This window comes from Microcaecilia unicolor, chromosome 1, assembly GCF_901765095.1.
Source record: "Microcaecilia unicolor chromosome 1, aMicUni1.1, whole genome shotgun sequence".
Taxonomy (NCBI): Eukaryota; Metazoa; Chordata; class Amphibia; order Gymnophiona; family Siphonopidae; genus Microcaecilia; species Microcaecilia unicolor.
The window spans coordinates 132,702,979-132,725,417 of NC_044031.1; the positions used below are offsets into that span (position 1 = coordinate 132,702,979).

At 47.6% G+C, this 22,439-nt stretch overlaps 1 protein-coding gene across 8 annotated transcripts in view; it reads left to right on the forward strand.

The window, feature by feature from the left end:
- VPS50 (VPS50 subunit of EARP/GARPII complex) overlaps positions 1 to 22,439 on the forward strand; it is a 463,388-nt gene that overhangs the window by 75,750 nt on the left and 365,199 nt on the right. For all 8 annotated transcript variants that reach the window (XM_030200504.1, XM_030200521.1, XM_030200476.1 and 5 more), the window contains 2 exons: positions 2,907 to 3,029; positions 19,126 to 19,197. In XM_030200504.1, coding sequence (XP_030056364.1) covers positions 2,907 to 3,029; positions 19,126 to 19,197 — 195 coding nt within the window. The remainder of the gene's footprint in view (positions 1 to 2,906; positions 3,030 to 19,125; positions 19,198 to 22,439) is intronic.

A 22,439-nucleotide genomic window follows, 5' to 3' on the forward strand; every position in this document is an offset into this window, starting at 1 on the left:
TAAACTCCTGCTTTCATCTAGCCAGGTTTCACTTATTCACTACCTTTACAAGTGAATTGGATATGGATAAGGTTTCAGAGGAGAAAGAATTGGGTGGGTGATGGTATAGTTATACTCTCATGGAAAGAGCAGATTGCCATGTTTTTTCTTCTTCTTTACTTGTATCTAAAAGATTTGTCCTTTTATCAGTAGGCAGGTTTCTGTTAATTCTGTGTCCTCATTTCCCTGGTTTTTTTTTTTTTTTTGTCTTACTGGCTTGAATATAAAACAAGGATTTTTTGGACATTTTGTGTGTCTGAATTGCACAGCAGAGTAGATCACTAGATCCTGAATTTTCCCTTAGCTTGAGGTTGGCAATGCTTTCTCCATTTTTCTGCATCATGTCCAGCGTAACCTTCCCTTGACTGAGCACATCTGTACTCTGAGAGGGTTACTGTGGTAGTCTATGGAGAATGTGTTAAAAGAAGTATAGATTTTTTTACAACATTTTTCGAAACAATAGTGCATTTGGTGAACTACATTGATTAATTCTTTTTTTTTCTTTTTTTGCTAAGTCTGGGTTTATCAGATCCCAGGCAGCAAGTCACAGTGGTGCCTAAAAATTGAACCTTGTTTCCTGGGCTGGGATTTTGTGCCCCAGATTTGGTTTCCAAAGAAACAAGTGCTTTAAGCCTTGTGGTACAGGAACTCTGGTACATATTTTGAGAGATGAGACTGAGAGACATGCACCAGAGTTCGTACACCATGTGGCTTTACCCTAATGAGGACTATGCATGGTGTGAGTTGAGCTCTTTTTTATCTTCTGCAGCAGCAATAGGCAGCAGAGGCAAGGGGAGGTACATCCAGCCAGCTGTCTGGCTGAGGATGTGCATGAGAGGTAGAGGTGACTGGCTAGCTGAGAGGTGTCGAGGAGGTGACTGACTTCCCAGGGTTAGGAAATTGGGACTACTGGGGCGAAGAAGAAAGGGACTGAATGAAGACAGAATGTGGGTAAATGAGAGCAGGCCTACTTGAGGTGGAGTGTATACAAATAAGAGAGAGAGTGAGACTTTGTGAAGGCAAAATGTGGGAAAATGAGGGAGACTAGGTGACATGGGGGTGCTAGAGAATGAGAGAGACTAAGGGGGGGGGGGGGTCTGGTTCATGATATGTGAAGCTAAAAAGTAATCCCTCTGGTGCAGCTATCAGGGATCACTGGCATGCTTCTGGCAGTGTTGGGGATGGGGTAAAGAGAGGCCTTGGCTTCTACTCGCACTGTGTTGGTGCATTAGAGACCTGATTTATTAAGCTCTGGTGGATTGAGTACCCTGGTAAAGAGTGCGTGAGTGGGTGAGTGTTGAAGGAGAACTATGGTAGAATGAGTGCATGGGGGGGGGAGGGATTGAATGAGAGCTATGGTAGCATGAGTGCATGGGGCAGGAGGTTGAGAGAGAGCTATGGTACAAAGAATATGGGGTAGGGGTTGAGGGATAGCTATGTTGGTGTGAGTGCATGGGGGAGTGGGGGTTTAAGAGAGCTATGGTGCACTGATTGCATGGTGGGTTGATGAATTTTATCTTGACTTTTCCGTAGTGGTATTCAAGGCATTTGTTATATAAGTAGAACTGAATGAAATAGAAAAGAGAGCAACAGTAGCAGTAAACAGAGGCAGTAAATACTGGACATGTTTTACTATTTGGAAAGAAATTCTTTGTGAACACATGAATTCTTGACCCTTTTAAATTGCAGTAAATACCTAAATGTAGGAGTCTCTAAATGTTTTAAATTGAACTTTAATATTATGCTTAGTTTTTATTTTTTTTCCCTTTTTAAATTTTTAGTATAAATAATTTGCAGAGATATATTGCAATTTATAAAGTATATATTTCCAAACATGAAGAACAAGCTTGTAATGACAACTCCATGGGCAACATATTCTGAAATATAAAAAATAAGGTTTGTATAAACAAGATTCATTTAGTGAACAAATGATCAAGGTGATTTTTTATTTAGCATTTTCTTTACTTGAGATGTAGTCAAATATAACATTTGAAACATATTAATTTGCTCTTTCCTGCAGGAATAATTGTTTGTCATATGCTTGTACTATGTGGTATTTGCTGCTGCATTTTTGCTTGGTGGTAAGGAGATTGAGTACCAGTATTTTCCATATTCTTGACAAACTTAGGGGTCCTTTTACTAAGCTGCGGTAAACACTACCGCATGCTTATCGTGGGCTAAAATGCACTACTGGGGGGCACACGCATGTGAGCATTTACTGACACCTACTTTGTAGGCAGCAAGGGCTCACGCACTAATCAAGTTAGTATGCAGTAATATAGCTGTGCTAACAGATTAGCGCAAAATCTGCCTACGCTTCGCCTCCAGATGGCCCCCCTCCCCAGCGCTAATAATCCAGTGGATGTGTTTAGGCTTTTTGAGGCCCTTGGCTTTCCTATGCAGAGCATCTGAATGCTGCAGATTTGAATTGTGCCACATTACACTGGAGACTCCTTGTTTCTAGTACATTTGGCTACTGTTGCTGCCTCATTGTAATTGAATGCACCAGACTGAAGGGACTTCTCTAGTTTCTAATTTACTTTTATTTACTTGAACATATTTATATGATTTCTGTTGATTTTGTTTCATAATTGCATTATACCTTTTTTTAAATCTACTTTTGCATATTATTAACTTTGTTTTGTGTGTCATAAACTTTTTGGTTCCATGTATTGTAAGCATAAACATATAGAGAAATGCTAGATTATGGTAAGAAAGTTCATTTTAGAATCTTGCAGTATGATTGCAGTATTGTGATTGACTTGCCCTAAGTAGGTTCCATCGTTTGCTTGGGAAAAATGTTTCTGGGAAGCTCAAAATAATATTTTGTGAAAGACATTTAACGTATTTATTTTTCATGTATAAAGGAGGAGCTGCGAGAACTTCGAGAGCAGCCTACCGATCCTCAGGCAGAACAAGAAATCATTAACAGCATTGATGAAGTATATTTTTCCAATGACTCCTTTGATATGGTCAAGTATGAACTGGAGGTGAGAATATCAAGTGGAATGATTTCTGATGAAATAACCGAGCTGAACCTTTTGTCCCTATTTGGTTACCAAGGATCACTTTTACTAAAGGGCTTTTCCCAGTTTATCTCCATAGAGTAGAATGCTTATAGGGAAAGCTACTAAGGTGCACGGAAGGAATAACACACATTCCCCTAATTGTATAAAAGTCGTCAAAAATTGGGCACGCAAATTTGGGTCATGTCTAATTTGTGCAGTTTAATTGAATAAATGAGCTAATTAGCACAACTGGCATTTTAACAAGCAATTGCCACTAATTAGATTTAATTGGAATTTGTATAAATTTAGGCACGAGTATAAAAAAAGGGCGTGGAAATGGGAGGGTCAAGGTTTGAACAGGGGAATTCCTAACGTGCATTATTATAGAATAAAGGGGGGATATGCGCCCAATTTAGGTGCATACATTTATATCACATTTCAGCTGGTGCAAATGGCTGCGCCTAACGTTAGGTGCAAGTCCAGGGCAAAACTCTATTTTATAAACTGCGCCTAACTTTAAACACGTCTTATAAAGTAGCACATTTTTCACGCCATACATAGAATTCACCCATGTATCCCCAAAAACGTGCATTTGCCTTTAATGCATATTTTTTTTACCCCAATTAATGTGCATTTGCCTTTAATGCATATTTTTTTTACCCCAATTAATGCGCATTTTTTTACCCCAGAATATGTTAACTAATAATGAGATGCAAGGCAGCTCATAATTACCTAAGCTATGTAAAATATAAGTTTTATGCCGATGATATCGTGCTGTTCCTTCCCCAAAAAGGTTTGTGTCTAGCTACTTTGAAATGATTGGTTGCTGTTATTTCAGTGATAACAGATTGGCTAAAGTCTCACAGGAAACAATTCTGTAACTTGGTACCTATATTTAGACACCAACAAGCAAAAAGGGTTAAGAGATTTATTGGAACAATACCCGACGTGGCCACGTTTCGCCCTCAGGCTGCGTCAGGGGTAAAACTAGTAGGAGTGAATCTAAAAACCTATTCACTCCTTAATTGTTCCTAAAAACAGTTCCTAAAAGTGTGTTCTCTCTTCTACTCCGGAAGTGCTGTGGCATTCAGCACTTCCGGAGTAGAAGAGAGAACACACTTTTAGGAACTGTTTTTAGGAACAATTAAGGAGTGAATAGGTTTTTAGATTCACTCCTACTAGTTTTACCCCTGACGCAGCCTGAGGGCGAAACGTGGCCACGTCGGGTATTGTTCCAATAAATCTCTTAACCCTTTCTGCTTTTTTGTTTGTTGGTATTATTCAGTAAGCAGTTTTTGTGCCTTTTTGTTTTTTTTTTTGCCTATATTTAGACACTACAATAGAGCATGCTTAGTGCCAATTTTATAATGGCACTTAAGTGCCCCTAAGTTGTTACAGAATACTAGTTCAAACCCACATTGGCATGCCAAAACTTAGTTGCAACCCTTTACATTTTTCTATTTAGCCCCAAGACTATGGAATGACCTACCTAGTTATATTAGATCAGAGATTTCCTTTCTAAAATTCAAATCTCACCTAAATTTTTTTTATTTTGAATTAATTTATGGGTCAGCTAGTTTATAATTTCTGGATGGAGACCAGGTAACAATTTCTTCCTGCCCCCCACCCCTCAATCTCTTACTCTTCTTTTCGCTTTCACCCTTCAGGAATGTATGTGTTAATCTTTCCTATCAATTTAATGGCCTTGGTTTCTAATGATTTTATGAATGTTATATTTATAAATCACTTTGACCAAATTCTGATAAGGTGTTGATGAGGCATATTTTCAAAGCACTTAGATTTACAAAGTTCCATAGGTTACAATGTATCTTTGTAGGTCTAAGTGCATTGAAAATGAGCCCCATAGCAAGGAGATGACTAAACACCAAGGAGCCCTTTTACTAACACGCACCAAAATGAGACTTCCACCAGGCCAGCACGCCCTCCTGGCGGTAATTTCAGATTTGTCGCATGCCCATAACGCCTGGATGAATTTATTTATTTCCTCCTACATGCACCAGTTCCGGCGGTAATCGCCGCTTGGCACATGTCAAAGCAGTCACCATGCATGTAGCGCGTGAGCTTTACGACTAGATTTACCACAGGCCCTTTTTCCGTCCCATTAAAAAAAAACCCATGTTATGTAGATGTGGTTAAAAACTGGCCCGACATGTGCCCAATACACGTGCCTACACTACCGAATGCCACTTTTTACCACAGCTTAGTAAAAGGACCCCCAAGTGACACGCATAGTTAATAGTATTCTATAAATTAGACTTGTTACTTGGTGCTGTGCTCCTTTTATGTTTACAGGCATCTTGGAGTTTGATACAGACATTATTCTATAAAGTAGCACAAGGCACCTTTAATTAGCTTTTTCACACATACCTGGCACGTAACTGTAGGCACGAGCTTATAGATTTGCTTTGATGGTCTTCAGTTAAACTTAATGGGGATAGGGTGCAGAGCATAGCTCTTGGATTTTTTACCAACCTATTTGCATGTGCAGGTGTGTGCGTGTTCATTGATGATCTGTGTTTGTATCTGCATTGCCTGTGTATGTATGTTGTACATGTGGTGTGTTCATGTGTGTATCTGTATTTCCATAGCATCATCAGCAGATGAATCCAGAAACCCGTGGGTTGTGTTTGTCTACCAGCAGGTGGAGATAGAGAACTAAACTGAAGGGAGCTATACCAGCTGGCCAGCCCCTAAGCTATTTTAGTATAGCTTTATCTCCAGCAGGTGGTGGCTGGACCTGTCCCAGCTCCTGGATTATCGGGGCCTGTGCAGTCTCCTGGACTGGTAGCCAGTTGAGACCAGGGATGGCTGTGTGGTCTGTGACCCCTTTGGAAGCATTACTGGTTTGCCTGCCTGTCCCTGCTTCACCCTGTGAAAGTCCCTCTCTCCCTGTGCCTTAGATTTCTTTCTGCTAACTTCTTCACATTAAAAAAACAAAAAAAAAAAAAACAGAGAGACTCGGAGTGGTTCAGGCAGTGCATTGCTCCTGCTTCTTTTTTTTTTTTGTACGGGAGTTTCCCTCTGCAGGGTGCATGCAGTTGTTCAGCAGAGGCAGCTCTCTGAATTTAGAGGGATTTTCTGTCTTCTCAGTGTTTGGTGAGTGCAGTTCTTTGCTGTTTACTTTTTACTGATCCCTCCATCCTCGCTGCAGCTGTGCCTGTTGCTATGGCGGCCGAAAATGTTAAGCGCTGTGCCTGTTGTGGGAAGCGCAGATCGATGGCAGGCGTTTGTTCCGCGGGTTGCTCCGACTCAGACAGAGGAGATTCGTGGGCGTTTTCCTCAAGAGCGCCAGTTTTCCGCGCGGGGATCGCTGATTCGGATGCCATCTTGGAAATTCCTTCGGTTTCTTCCCCCGGTTCTCTGGTGCTTCCTCATGCTCTTGCACCCCCAAAATGGTGGAATTCGGCCTGTTTTCTGTCTTCTCCGAGGACAAGCAGGCTGCTTGTTCTCACGACTGGGTGACGTCCGCGGCAGCCCCCACCAACCGGAAAAAAGCTTCGCGGGACGGTCGGCACGCAGGGCACGCCCACCGCGCATGCGCGGCCGTCTTCCCGCCCGTGCGCGACCGCTCCCGCCAGTTCCTTTTTTTCCGCGTCTGGAGAGAGTCGTGCCTCGCCGCTCTCTCTGATTCAGCCGCCGGATTTTCGATCGCGTTTACGCCGATCGGGCTTTTCGTTGTTATTTCGGTTTATTACCGTCCGGTTTCTTTTTGAAAAAAAAAAAAAAAGAAACCCTGCGCGTGTGGAGCACGCGCTCCCTTTTTTCCCTCGCTTCCAGCGGGGACGCTGCATTGCGGCCTAGTGGCCGCACGGTCGTTTCCCTTTTTCGTGGTGTGATTTCAGCCACCATTGACGACTTTGACTTCGCCGACGCGATTTTTCCGTCGATGTCCTCGAAGGTCCCGAGTGGATTTAAAAAGTGTGGTCGCTGCGGCCGGCCGATCTCGCAGACCGACACCCACGCTTGGTGCCTCCAGTGCCTCGGGCCGGAGCACAATATCAAGTCGTGTTCTCTGTGTCTCGGTCTCCGGAAATGGACTCAGGTTGCGAGGCAAGTTCTGCGGGACCGTCTTTTTGGAACTTGCGCCGGCCCCTCGACGTCGACCTCGAAGGCATCGGTATCGACGCCCGGCCCTTCGGTACCGGTATCGATGCCCGAGACATCGGCACCGATGGCAGCGACCCCAGGAGCACAGGTCCCGTCGGCCAGCCGGTCCTCCGGTGAGAGTGGGGGTGAGAGGCCGCGTGGGCAGTCGGCCCCGGTCACTCCCTCAACTCGTGGGCCACGGGACCGAACCCTGTCTGACCCGGTACCTCGAGACCGAGGGGGATCGACCTCCTCCTCCTCCATGCCTTCCGGCGCCGGTGACGGGCATCGTAAGAAAGATAAGAAGCGTCGTCACCGGTCGCCCTCGGTGCATCCGGATATCGGAGAGGAGGCGACGCCGAAGCGTCATCGTCGAGAGGAGAGGTCTCCGTCGGTTGTGGAGGTACCGACGCGTCGGGGTTCCGGCACCTCGGTGCCGTCTCCTGGCCCCCAGCAGCTTCTGGCGCCGACACCCCTACCGGCCCCACCGCCTTTCCCGGCAGCGGGCCTGGACGAGTGCCTCAGAGCCATCCTTCCGGGGATCCTGGAAGGGCTGATGCGCCAGGCTGTGCCCGGCGCCGATGACTGTGGCGCCGGCGAGCTCTAGCCCGGCGCCGGGGCCATCGACACCGCCGCCGCTTGCGGTGCCGGTCTCGACCGCCACGCAGGTGGAGTCCCCGTCGACGTCGATGGAGGGAGCTCCGTCCCCGCCGGCGCGGGAGTCCACCGCTCGACGACACCGAGACCTTGGTGCCTCGACGTCGAGCCGGGCCCGGTTCAGGACTCAGCTACATGAGCTTATGTCCGACACCGAGGATGAGGACTCGTGGGGGGAAGAGGAGGACCCTAGATATTTCTCCTCAGAGGAGTCTACGGGCCTTCCCTCGGACCCCACGCCTTCACCGGAGAGGAAACTCTCACCTCCTGAGAGTCTCTCCTTTGCCTCCTTTGTACGGGATATGTCTATTAGCATTCCCTTCCCCGTGGTCTCTGTGGAAGAGCCGAGGGCCGAGATGCTCGAGGTCCTCGACTATCCATCACCACCTAGAGAGTCCTCCACGGTGCCGCTGCACAATGTCCTTAAGGAGACGCTGCTTCGGAACTGGGTGCGACCATTAACTAACCCCACCATTCCCAAGAAAGCAGAGTCCCAGTAAAGGATCCACTCCGACCCAGAGCTAATGCGGCCACAATTGCCCCATGACTCAGCGGTCGTGGATTCTGCTCTCAAGAGGGCACGGAGTTCGAGGGATACCGCCTCGGCGCCCCCCGGGGCGGGAGTCTCACACTCTGGACTCGTTTGGGAGGAAGGCCTACCAATCCTCCATGCTCGTGACCCGCATCCAATCATACCTGCTCTATATGAGCATTCACATGCGGACCTATGTGCAGCAACTGGCGGACCTGGTCGAGAAGCTCCCGCCGGAGCAGTCCAGGCCTTATCAGGAGGTGGTCAGGCAGCTGAAGGCGTGCAGAAAGTTCCTGTCCAGGGGTATCTATGACACCTGTGACGTGGCATCTCGTGCTGCGGCCCAAGGTATAGTGATGCGCAGGCTCTCATGGCTGCGTGCCTCTGACCTGGACAACCGCACCCAGCAGAGACTGGCCGACGTCCCTTGCCGGGGGGATAACATTTTTGGTGAGAAGGTCGAGCAGATGGTGGACCAACTGCATCAGCGGGAAACCGCTCTCGACAAGCTCTCCCACCGGGCGCCTTCAGCATCCACCTCCACAGGTGGACGTTTTTCCCGGGCCCGGCAGGCTGCACCCTATTCTTTTGCGAAGCGTAGGTACAACCAGCCGGCCCGAAGGCCTCGTCAGGCACAGGGACAGCCCCAGCGCGCTCGTTCTCGTCAACAGCGTGCGCCTAAGCAGCCCCCTGCGCCTCCACAGCAAAAGCCGGGGACGGGCTTTTGACTGGATCCACGGGAACATAGCCGCCCTACAAGTGTCCGTACCGGACGATCTGCTGGTCGGAGGGAGGTTAAAATTTTTTCACCAAAGGTGGCCTCTCATAACCTCCGACCAGTGGGTTCTCCAAATAGTGCGGTGCGGATACGCCCTGAATTTGGCCTCCCTGCCTCCAAATTGTCCTCCGGGAGCTCAGTCTTTCAGCTCCCATCACAAGCAGGTACTTGCAGAGGAACTCTCCGCCCTTCTCAGCGCCAATGCGGTCGAGCCCGTACCACCCGGGCAGGAAGGGCAGGGATTCTATTCCAGGTACTTCCTTGTGGAAAAGAAAACAGGGGGGATGCGTCCCATCCTAGACCTGAGAGGCCTGAACAAATTCCTGGTCAAAGAAAAGTTCAGGATGCTTTCCTTGGGCACCCTTCTGCCAATGATTCAGAAAAACGATTGGCTATGTTCCCTGGATTTGAAGGACGCATATACTCACATACCGATACTGCCAGCTCACAGACAGTATCTCAGATTCCGCCTGGGCGCACGGCACTTTCAGTATTGTGTGCTGCCCTTTGGGCTCGCCTCTGCCCCACGAGTGTTTACCAAGTGCCTCGTGGTGGTAGCGGCCTACCTACGCAAGCTGGGAGTGCACGTGTTCCCATATCTCGACGATTGGCTGGTCAAGAACACCTCGGAGGCAGGAGCCCTCCGGTCCATGCAGTGCACTATTCAGCTTCTGGAGCTGCTGGGGTTTGTGATAAATTACCCAAAGTCCCATCTCCAGCCAACCCAGTCTCTGGAATTCATAGGAGCTCTGCTGAATACCCAGACGGCTCAGGCCTACCTTCCCGAAGCGAGGGCCACCAATCTCCTGGCCCTGGCTTCGCAGACCAGAGCGTCTCAGCAGATCACAGCTCGGCAGATGTTGAGACTTCTGGGTCATATGGCCTCCACAGTTCATGTGACTCCCATGGCTCGTCTTCACATGAGATCTGCTCAATGGACCCTAGCTTCTCAGTGGTTCCAAGCCACCGGGAATCTAGAAGATGTCATCCGCCTCTCCACCAGTTGCCGCACTTCACTGCTCTGGTGGACCATCCGGACCAATTTGACACTGGGACGTCCATTTCAAATTCCACAGCCCACGAAAGTGTTGACGACGGATGCATCTCGCCTGGGGTGGGGAGCTCATGTCGATGGGCTTCACACCCAGGGTCTGTGGTCCCTCCAGGAAAAGGATCTGCAGATCAACCTCCTGGAGCTCCGAGCGATCTGGAACGCGCTGAAGGCTTTCAGAGATCGGCTGTCCTGCCAAATTATCCAAATTCGGACAGACAATCAGGTTGCAATGTATTACGTCAACAAGCAGGGGGGCACCGGATCTCGCCCCCTGTGTCAGGAGGCCGTCGGGATGTGGCGTTGGGCGTGTCGGTTCGGCATGCTCCTCCAAGCCACGTACCTGGCAGGCGTAAACAACAGTCTGGCCGACAGACTGAGCAGAGTCATGCAACCGCACGAGTGGTCGCTCCATTCCAGAGTGGTACGCAAGATCTTCCGAGAGTGGGGCACCCCCTCGGTGGATCTTTTCGCCTCTCAGACCAACCACAAGCTGCCTCTGTTCTGTTCCAGACTTCAGACACACGGCAGGCTAGCGTCAGATGCCTTTCTCCTTCATTGGGGGACCGGCCTCCTGTATGCTTATCCTCCCATACCTTTGGTGGGGAAGACCTTACTGAAGCTCAAGCAAGACCGCGGCGCCATGATTCTGATAGCGCCCTTTTGGCCCCGTCAGATCTGGTTCCCTCTTCTTCTGGAGTTGTCCTCAGAAGAACCGTGGAGATTGGAGTGTTTTCCGACTCTCATTTCGCAGAACGACGGAGCGTTGCTGCACCCCAACCTTCAATCCATGGCTCTCACGGCCTGGATGTTGAGGGCGTAGACTTCGCTGCGTTGGGTCTGTCTGAGGGTGTCTCCCGGGTCTTGCTTGCCTCTAGGAAGGATTCCACTAAAAAGAGTTACTTTTTCAAGTGGAGGAGGTTTGTCGTTTGGTGTGAGAGCAAGGCCCTAGAACCTCGTTCTTGCCCTGCACAGAACCTGCTTGAATACCTTCTGCACTTATCAGAGTCTGGCCTCAAGACCAACTCAGTAAGGAATCACCTTAGTGCGATTAGTGCTTACCATTATCGTGTGGAAGGTAAAGCCATCTCTGGAGAGCCTTTAGTCGTTCGATTCATGAGAGGCTTGCTTCTGTCAAAGCCCCCTATCAAGCCTCCTGCAGTGTCATGGGATCTCAACGTCGTCCTCACCCAGCTGATGAAACCTCCTTTTGAGCCACTGAATTCCTGCCATCTGAAGTACTTGACCTGGAAGGTCATTTTCTTGGTGGCAGTTACTTCAGCTCGTAGGGTCAGTGAGCTTCAAGCCCTGGTAGCTCATGCTCCGTATACCAAATTTCATCATAACAGAGTAGTGCTCCGCACCCACCCAAAGTTCCTGCCGAAGGTGGTGTCGGAGTTCCATCTTAACCAGTCAATTGTCTTGCCAACATTCTTCCCCAGGCCGCATACCCGCCCTGCTGAACGTCAGTTGCACACATTGGACTGCAAGAGAGCATTGGCCTTCTACTTGGAGCGGACACAGCCCCACAGACAGTCCGCCCAATTGTTTTTCTTTCGACCCTAACAGGCTAGGGGTCGCTGTCGGGAAACGCACCATCTCCAATTGGCTAGCAGATTGCATTTCCTTCACTTACGCCCAGGCTGGGCTGGCTCTCGAGGGTCATGTCACGGCTCATAGTGTCAGAGCCATGGCAGCGTCAGTGGCCCACTTGAAGTCAGCCACTATTGAAGAGATTTGCAAGGCTGCGACGTGGTCATCTGTCCACACATTCACATCACATTACTGCCTCCAGCAGGATACCCGACGCAACAGTCGGTTCGGGCAGTCGGTGCTGCAGAATCTGTTTGGGGTGTAAATCCAACTCCACCCTCCAGGACCCGAATTTATTCTGGTCAGGCTGCACTCTCAGTTAGTTGTTCTTCGTAGGTCAATTTCTGTTGTACCCTCGCCGTTGCGAGGTTCAATTGACCTGGGTTCTTGTTTTGAGTGAGCCTGAGAGCTAGGGATACCCCAGTCGTGAGAACAAGCAGCCTGCTTGTCCTCGGAGAAAGTGAATGATACATACCTGTAGCAGGTGTTCTCCGAGGACAGCAGGCTGATTGTTCTCACCTACCCTCCCTCCTCCCCTTTGGAGTTGTGTGTTTCATCTTTTGCTAGTCATTCAACTGGCGGGAGCGGTCGCGCACGGGCGGGAAGACGGCCGCGCATGCGCGGTGGGCGTGCCCTGCGTGCCGACCGTCCCGTGAAGCTTTTTTCCGGTTGGTGGGGGCTGCCGCGGACGTCACCCAGTCGTGAGAACAATCAGCCTGCTGTCCTCGGAGAACACCTGCTACAGGTATGTATCATTCACTTTCTCAGTGTTTGCCAAGGTTATGGTAGTGGTGGCAGCCTCTCTACGAAAGGAGGGAGGTGTGGTAGCCGTGTTAGTCCACTCTTAAATGTTATCAATAGAAATCAAACAAAATAAAACATGGAAAAGAAAATAAGATGATACCTTTTTTTATTGTACATAACTTCTTCTATGTTTGTGCAGCGCTGTGTACACCTTGTAGCGCTATAGAAATGCTGAATAGTAGTAGTAGTGTTTGGGCAGTGAGGATGCCTCTAGGGGTTCTGTTGTTCCTCCTAGAATGGTTGCTGTGATGGAGGTGAGCGTGGCTGATGCAGGAGCAGGCTTTTCATCTGAATTCATACTGTTGCTTCATCAGGCTTATTTACTAAAGTGTACTCTTCCTCCTCTACCTCCTCCCACGGGGGGGGGGGGGGGGGGGGGGGGGTGTCCAGGGGGACCTGCTTCTTCTCGGGAGGATGCAGATGGAAGTCTGATGCCTGTAGTGCTAGATTAGACTATCAAGCGCAGACAGAGGGATTCTGCATCAGATACGGGTTCAGTTGGGCCGCTTTCGCTCACCCCTTCTCTTCTTGGATGTTCAGGGGCTTCCCTAAGGGCCACAGGCATGGAGGATTTAGAAGAGGGGGAGATCATCGCGGTGGAACCGGATGATCCTTCGGCGGTACAGATTTTTCACTGGGAGGAACTTTCCTTCCTCATTTCTTCTGCTCTGGAAGTGTTACACATTGAAGACCCTGAAGCGCCAGCGAATATGCGCATGGCTAGCACGAGGAGACCATCCAAGGCCTTCCTGGTATTTGAAGCCATCCAGGAGATCATCACAATGCAGTGGTTGGAGCTGGATGAACCTTTACCGGTGGCTAAGGCTATGTCTCGCCTATATTCTGTGCAGACCAGTCAGGCAGAGAGGTTTGAGCTTCCCTGTGTCGATTCCTTGGTGACAGCAGTCACCAAGAAAACTACCCTGCCGGTGGAAGGCAGGGTTGTGTTAAAAGACTTGCGAAGAAGGCTTGAAGTGACGCTGAAGCGAGCATTTGAAGTATCTGCCTTGGCCCTTAAAGCTTCCATGTGCAGTTTTACACAGCCCGGGCTTCCTTTGATTGGTTACAACAGTCTGCGGAGCAGGAACCGGAGGATTCCTGCCAGATGGCAGTCGTTCCTAAGATAGAGGCAGCTCTAGTGTACCTAGTGAACGCTTTAAATGATTTGGTGAGAACCTCAGCCAAAATGATGGTTTTGACAGTCACCTCTCGTAGATTGCTATGGCTGCGACATTGGGCCGCAGACATGGCATCTAAGCAGTGCCTCACTAAGTTACCCTTTCGGGTAAACTTCTTTTTGGAGAGGATTTGGAAAAGATTGTTAAAGATTTGGGGGACTCCAAATCTCAGCGATTTCCGGAAGACAAGCCCAAGCCCTCAGCTCACTCGGGAATCTCGAGGCCTCGATTTCGTGAATCCAGATGTTACCTACCAAGTAGACCTTCTCCAGCCTTCCAGTGGCCTAGGTTTCAACAGCGAAATTCCTTTCGTGCCGACAAAAGAGGATCAGGGTCTGGAACATGGCAGAGAGCAGCTGCTCGGCCTTCCCAATGACGGGGCGCCGGCCCACTCATTGTAATTAAAAATAGGGGGTCGGTTGACTGTATATTACCAAGAGTGGACCAAGATTACCTCAGACCAATGGCTTCGCGAAGTCATCAATGAAGGCTACAAAATAGAATTTGCCGCTCAGGTTGGAGATTCTTTCTTGGAATCCCGGTACGCTACTTCTTCGAAGCGGGCTGCAGTACTAACCTCTTTACGAGATCTAGTGACCATTGGAGCCATTGTGCCTGTGCTGAAGCTCGAAGAACGCACAGGTCGATAGTCCATATTTTTCGTGGTCCCAAAAAAAGGAGGATCATTCAGACCTGTTCTCGACCTCCGGAAAATAAATCACTTCCCGAAGTTTCTCCATTTTCGCATAGAAACTCTTCGGGCGGTGATTGTAGCAGTGCAGTCTGAAGAGTTCCTGACGGCTTTGGATCTCAGAGAGGCCTATCATATTCCGATTTGGCCTCCACATCAGAGATTCTTGCGGTTCGCAGTATCGGGGCACCATTTTTAGTTCCGAGCGTTGCCTTTCGGATTGGCCACAGCTCCCCGCACCTTTGCCAAGGTTACGGTAGTGGTGGCAGCCTCTCTACGAAAGGAGGGAGGTGTGGTAGCCGTGTTAGTCCACTCTTAAAGGTTATCAATAGAAATCAAACAAAATAAAACATGGAAAAGAAAATAAGATGATACCTTTTTTATTGGACATAACTTAATACATTTCTTGATTAGCTTTCGAAGGTTGCCCTTCTTCGTCAGATCGGAAATAAGCAAATGTGGTAGCTATATACTATCTGCTACCACATTTGCTTATTTCCGATCTGACGAAGAAGGGCAACCTTCGAAAGCTAATCAAGAAATGTATTAAGTTATGTCCAATAAAAAAGGTATCATCTTATTTTCTTTTCCATGTTTTATTTTGTTTGATTTCTATTGATAACATATACGAAAGGAGGGAATTCGGGTTCATCCCTATCTGGACGAATGGCTCATTCGAGCGTCTTCTGAGTCAGAGAGCTGCATGGCTACTCAGTGAGTGGTGGAAGTTCTTCAGTCCCTCAGTTGGATAATCAACTTTTCCAAGAGTCATCTGCTTCCTTCCCAGTCACTGGAATATCTGGGGGTGCGGTTCGATACTGCACAAGGACAGTTTTTTCTGCCCAAGGGCAGGAGGCTTAAGTTGATATTTCAAGTGAGAGGTCTCTTGCGGATGCCATGCCCTCAGGTGTGGAACTATGTGCAAGTACTGGGTTCGATGGCAGCTGTAATAGAGGTAGTGCTGAGAGCCAGAGCGCACATGCGTCCATTACAACTAGCCCTGCTAAGCCGTTGGTCTCCAGTGTCACAGGATTACACTCGGCGTCTTTCATGGTTGCCGAAGGCTCGAGCCAGTATGATTTGGTGGCTCCTGCCCCCCCATTTGAATCGGGGGATGCCCTTGGCATCCCCTCAGTGGGTGGTAGTGGTGACTGATGTCAGCTTCTTCGGATGGGGGGGGGGGGGGCTCACTGTCACTCGCAGTATGCGCAGGGCCGTTGGTCGACAGAGGAAGCTGCCTGGCCCAGCAATCGGTTGGAGTTGAGGGCGATTTATGAATGCCCTGCTGATGTTTCGATAGAATCTTCAGGGGGCCGCAGTCCGAGTGTTCTTGGACAACACGATGGCAGTGGCTTACATCAATTGGCAGAGCAGGACTCATTTAGGCTTTGCAGTCCGAAGCGAGCAAGATTCTCACTTGGACGGAGAAACATCTTCAGCATCTGTCGGCGGTTTACATAGCAGGTCAGGACAATGTTCATGCAGACTTTCTCAGTCGGCATCTTCTGGATGTGTCAGAGTGGGAGTTGTCAGACAGCACGTTTCAACGGATTTGCGATTGTTGGGGCTGGCCGGAAATGGATCTCATGGCATCACGACAGAATGCCAAAGTGGCCCGATTCTTCAACAGGCGCAGAGAGATCGGCTCGGCAGGGCTCGATGCTCTACTTCAGCCGTGGCCACTGTGTTATACGTATTCCCTCCTTGGCCACTCATTAGCCAAGTTCTACAAAGGATCAGCAGACACCAAGGGTTGGTGATCCTGGTAGCTCCGGATTGGCCTTGATGGCCGTGGTATGCAGATCTAATCTGATTATTAGCAGGGTCGCCACTTCACCTTCCTTTGGCGACAGATCTTCTTCATCAGGGGCCAGTTCTCATGGAAGATCCCTCCTGCTTTGGTCTTACAGCTTGGCCTTTGAGAGGTCGAGATTGAGGAAAAAGGGCTACGCCAATAATGTTATAGCGACCTTGCTGCAGGCTCATAAATGATCCACAACGACAGCTTATGCTTGAGTGTGGCACACCTTTGTTGCTTGGTGCACCCTTCGGGGATGGGATCCCACTTGGCCTACAGTTTCTCAGATGCTAGATTTTTTTTACAAGAGGCTCTCCAGAAGTGTTTGGCTTATAATTCCCTAAGAGTGCAGCTGGCGGCTCTTTCCTGCTACTGAGGTCGCTTTTCCCGGTCTTTCTTTGCGGCTCATCACGTTTCACGTTTTGTTCAAGGAGTTCTCCATCTTAAGCCCCCCTGTCTATGTCCGTGTCTGAACTGGAATTTAAATTTGGTGCTCAGTTCACTACAGCAGGCTCCCTTTGAACCACTACATAAGGCGTCAGAGAAGGATTTGATGTTTAAGACAGTGTTTTTGATGGCCCTGGTGTCAGCTCGCAGTCTTGGAGATTCAGGCATGGTTGTGCTGGGACCCCTTTATTTGGTTTTCTGAGGTTGGGGTTACATTACGGATTGTTCCCTCTTTCCTTCCGAAAGTGGTGTCAGCGTTTCATGTCAATCAGGATATCTTCCTGCCTGCCTTTTAAGCAGGAGGATTATCCAGCCCATTTTGATTCCCTCAGGCTTCTCGGTGTTTGAAGGGTTCTGATGCGTTATTTACAGGTGACCAATGACTTTAGACGCTCAGACCATCTTTTCGTTTTGCTGGCGGGTCCTCGCCATGGGGAAACTGTGTCAAAGCCATCTATTGCGCGGTGGCTCAGGAAAACCATTGCTTTGGCTTATATTCTAGTGGGTCAATCTCCGGCGGGGCTGTATGTTCACTTGACTCGAGCTCAGGCTACTTCTTGTGCGGAAACGGGGATCCTCTTTGGAAGAGATTTGTAGGGCATCTACTTGGGCGTCGTTGCATTCATTTTTCAAACGCTATAGAATAGATGTTTCCGCTCATAAGGACGCACAGTTTGGAGCGATGGTGTTAGCGCAGGGAGCGACAGATACTCACCCTACATAGGGAGTGCTTTTGTACATCCCACTGGTTTCTGGATTCATCTGCTGATGACGCTATGGAAGGTAAAATTATGCCTTACTTGATAATTTTCTTTCCTTTAGTCACAGCAGATGAATCCAGGATCCCACCCTGATTTTTTTTGTTTCCAATGTGCAGATCAGAACTCTTGTTAAAAAAAAAAAAAAAAGAAAATGGAGCAAAGGAGTTATGAAGAACTTTGAGTGCTCCGGACACCTTGCGTCTCTCGGAGCTGACATACGGTGTTTTGAGTTACCATGTTAAGTGGTAGTTTGCGCCATGAACCGCACTTTTTGTGGTTCATTAGTTGTGAGGAAGTTGGCAATCTTGCTAGTTATAATGCTATATTTTCTGCAGCTTTGTGATGGGACATATACTAAATAGCTTAAGGGCTGGCTGGCTGGTATAGCTCCCTTCAGTTTAGTTATCTATCTTCACCTGCTGGTTGACGGACACAACCCACTGGTTTCTTTATTATAAAATTACCCTGAAGAAAGTTACAAGACAAATTACATATTTTACCCTGGTACTAATTGATTCAGAATATGTACATGTTCATGAATACATTAATTATAATATTGCTTATTTGATATGTTTAACAGTATGGGATTGGAATGAGGTATATTGACTGTACAATGATAAAACTGAAGATTAGATGTTGAGAACAGCTAAGTCCCACTGGTAGACATGATAAATGATGTCTTTTGATTTGTCACTTTAGAAGAGTATATGGATGTTAGCACAACATGATTATCATTGCTAAGTATTGAATAGATGAAGAAACAACCTAAAATTCATAGTTAGTTAAAGAGACTTGTTCTTTGAGAGGTATAGTGGATTTTGAAGCCTTGTACTCACAAGTCATTAATCATACGGTTAAGATTTTTGTCATGCATAGAATTTTTAAAATCTTGAGATCCAATTCTCTGTTTTCTCTTTCTGGGTTTCTCATTAGCAATGAGATGGATAACTATAAAAAAACTCTATTACCAATAAAAATGAATTGCTATAGACTAGGTTTAGTGGTCTTTGAGAAAACTGTGTTGCTATGAAATGTTATTGGATTGGTTAGCTTCTCTCTGGTCACAATTGTACTTTTCATAGCAGTGAAACAAAAGCTTGCTTTCTGTGACTTGTTCATGTATGCAGTATTGTTGTGGTTAAGAGTGGAGACCATTGTGTTTATGTATGTTTGAACTATAACTGGTTTGTGGATAATGCTGGCACTATCGGTGCTTTCCCTAGCTGAATGTTTGCCTTGTTTGCTGTTTTTCTTTCTGTTTTCATGTATTTTCCTGAATTTTTGTTGGCACCATGCCTTGGAGCAGATGGATTTGTCTTGTAGTGCTGTTGCTTACAGACTGCATTATTTAAAACTCAAAGAAATGGCATTCTGGAATATCAATTAGATTTGGCAGAATAGTTGTGAGAAATACAGTTGTTGAAATCAACTCTTACTTCTGCATCTGTTCTACACTTTATAAATTACTTGTGCACCTATAATAATAATTTTGTAGTTAAATAATGGCATAGTTCGCCGTATGTTTTAGGCAGTTTGTTTGTTTTCTGTATGTTTTGCTACATTTGGTTTTCATAGTGAAAGCTGAGCATGGTTTATCTGAATGCTGGTAGATGTAGTGGTTATCTGTAACTGCCAAATAGAATATTCATATTTTTCACCCTGGCTTTCTTTCCATATATAGAAGCTCCCGTCTGTTCTTAGTCTACAAGAACTGGAACAGTATAGAGACAGACTAAAGCAACAACAAGCCGCTGTAAGTATTATCATGTCATGCTAACCTGGATTCTTTGTAGGATGTAATACCTCTTTAAGCAAAATAAGGATACTCCAGAGATGATGTGGCACATGTGCTTTCAAGATCCCATGTTTGTTGTGCATATGTCTTGTTAACTGAGAATACAGGAATGATGAAAAGTTATGTGTGCCATTGTGATAGTTATATAACTGAATTTTAAAGATAATTAAAATTGGGATTATCTGATGGTATGATAGCCTATAATAATGCATCTCAGTCCAGTCCTCAGGACATATCCAGCCAGTTGGGTTTTAAGGATATTCACAATAAATATGCATGAAATAGATTTGCATACCAAGGAGGCAGTGCATGCAAATCTATCTCATGCATATTCATTGTAGATATTCTGAAAACCTGACTGGTTGGGTGTGCCCTGAGGACTGGGTTGAGAAGCATTAGTCTATAAGAAGGAGAAACATTGAAGAATGCTATCATTGTTGTTTCTCCAACAAAGAAATCAAACTCTCCTATTCCATGGATAGCACAGCAAACCCCTCCCCCCACCAAAGAAAATCCCAAGTACATTATTGTTCAATTGTACCATTTCCACACTGAGCATGAGCAGGCATAGAGGGTAAAAGGAAAATAAAGACAGGCCAGTGTGAACTGAAAAAGTGTAAGGGCTCTACTAAGACTCTGGCAGGGCTTCCAAACCATGTCCAGAGGACCCCACAGCCAGTTGGGTTTCAAGGACTCACACAATAAATATACATGAGATAAGTCTCTAGTATATACAAATTAGTGGCAGTTCTGTAACATGGCACAGCAATGCTCTGTGGAGAGTGCCTGCTCTATAACAGCATATGGGCACCCTGACTCTGTTACAGAATACTAGTGTAAACCTGCATTGTGAGATTATAGGCAGTTGCCATGGCAGGATTGAGTGGGGATTGCTCCTGTCTGTTGCCCCCCAGAACCCCTGGGATGATTCAGGGTTCTGTGGGTGGGGAGCTGGAGGGGATGCAGCCCCAGCATGGTGACACCTAAGCATAAGTTGGTTTAGGGCACCACAACCCTTTGAGCCAGCTTTGTCTGACAGTAGGTTGCAGTTGAACTCCTGTAAATCTCTAGCTGTGTGGATTACAGGATGGATGCCTCCTCTAACCCCTAGTTCTCTGTAGATGGGACAACAGCTTTCTCATTTTTCTTCTTTGAAATTGCTAGGTTGTATTCAGGATTCTGGGCTCAGCTTTGACAGTCTGATTTCTGCTGCGGTCAAATCCAGTTTTTTCACCCTTCAGAAGATTAGGCCTCTTTGTATATTTTTGTCTTAATGATATGTCTGGACTATTGTAGTGCTCTCTACATGACTTACTTTTCTTAAAAGCTGCAACTAGTCCAGAATACCGCCATTAGGTTGATCCATTCTCTCAAATACTATGATCACATTGTGCCTCTCTTCATTGATAGTCACCAGTTTCTACAGAGTAAATTCTTTAGCCTCAGCAGCAGATGGATCCAGAAACTGTATCCGCCCACCAGTAGGTGGAGATAGAGAACACAGAAAGAAGGCAGTGATCCTAGACGTCCAGCTCCTTCACCCTTTAGTATATCTCTGTCTCCATCAAGTGGTGGACGGATTCCTTCCAGCTCCTGGATTCGATTTAGTAGGGAGCATCTGAGCTTGGCTGAGAGTGCCCACTTTGAGGGCATACCTGGTTGCCAGGTCCCTGCCTTACGCCATCCTTCCCTTTCTCCCAGTTTGCTGTTATCTTGTCTGCATTTTTCCTTCCTCGCATCAAAAAAAAAAAAAAAATCAACAACTCCATGCAGCTTTAAGTGCTACACGCAGAAGGCAGAACCCTGTGTCTGACAGAGCTAGGTGCTGGGACTGTGGAGCACTGTTCGGGCTCCTTCTGGGAGTGGCCGCTGTAGAACAAGCACAGTCTGACGTTGGGGTGAGTGTTTGCCTTTATCTCGGTGGTAGATCTGTGCGCTAGTGCAGTGGAAAGCAGTATGGCGGTGGAGGGTGTTAAAAGATGTTCTCGCTACGGGATTCTGTAGCACAGGCTGCTAGGACGGATTAGGGGCAGTAGGCTTGGTGGCACCTGCTGACGTGGAGTTTTCCCATTCTGAGGGAAATTGGCGCGTGCACCATTTTAGAGGCGCCCATGGATGCAGATTTCTCTGCCTCACAGCCGGGCGATCCTGGATGGCCTTCCGTTCTGCTGACAGAGGGTGCTACAAATTCGAGGGAGCCTTTGGGATCGGCGTCTGGTATGAAATCTGGGTCAGTTTTACAGGGGGAAAGTTTTTCTCCCCTGAGTTTTTATACTTTTTATGTAACAGGTCTACTTAATGAAGCAGCTTTGCCTGGGGCGCAGGGCCAGTTGCAGATTCTTCCTGTTCTCACTGTCCGGGATTCGTCTTCGGCAGATGGAGATTACTGGAGTCTGTTCCTCGGGATAATCCTGCATTTGAGCATAGAAGGTTGTCATCCGTATCTGACGTGGGTACGTGGGGCCTCATTCTCCTACCCAGTCATCATTTCTGGGCTGGGGGGAGTCCTCTAGGTTTTCTAGGCTAGAGGATGTGGAGGAGGGTGAGCTCCTTCAGGATGAGCAGGACGATCCTAAGACCGTTCTCATTTTTCATTGGGATGAGCTCCTCTCCCTCATTTCTGATGTCTTAGATGCATTGAATATTGAGGCTCCAGACTGTACGGTTGCCGCAACAGCTAATGTCAAGATGGCTACTAGAATACCTTTTAGGGCCTTTCCTGTTCGCGAGGCCATCCAGGATCTCATTACGGCTCAGTGGATGGATCCGGCTGGGAACCTTAAGGTGCTGAGGGCTATGCTTGTCTCTATCCAATGGGTGAGGCTCACCTTGACAATTTTGCTTTGCCTAACGTGAATGCACTGGTGACTTCTGTCACCAAGAAGACCACCCTTTTTGGTGGAAGTGGGGGGGGGGGGGGGGTTGCATTGAAAGATATGAAGATATGCAGGAACACTGGCCTCTTTGAAGTGTTCTTTTGCGGTGTCGGCACTGGCATTACAGGCTGCCATTTGTATCTTGTATGCAACCATGGCTTGTTTGTCCTGGCTTCAACAGGCGCTTGAGCAGAATCTAGAGCCTTCTTCCTCCCTGTCAGTCTTTGCGCCACATATGGAATCGGCTCTAGCCTGTTTAGCGGATACTCTCTATGATTCAGTGAGAGCATCCGCCAAGCAGATGTCTTTGGCTGTTGCTTCTAG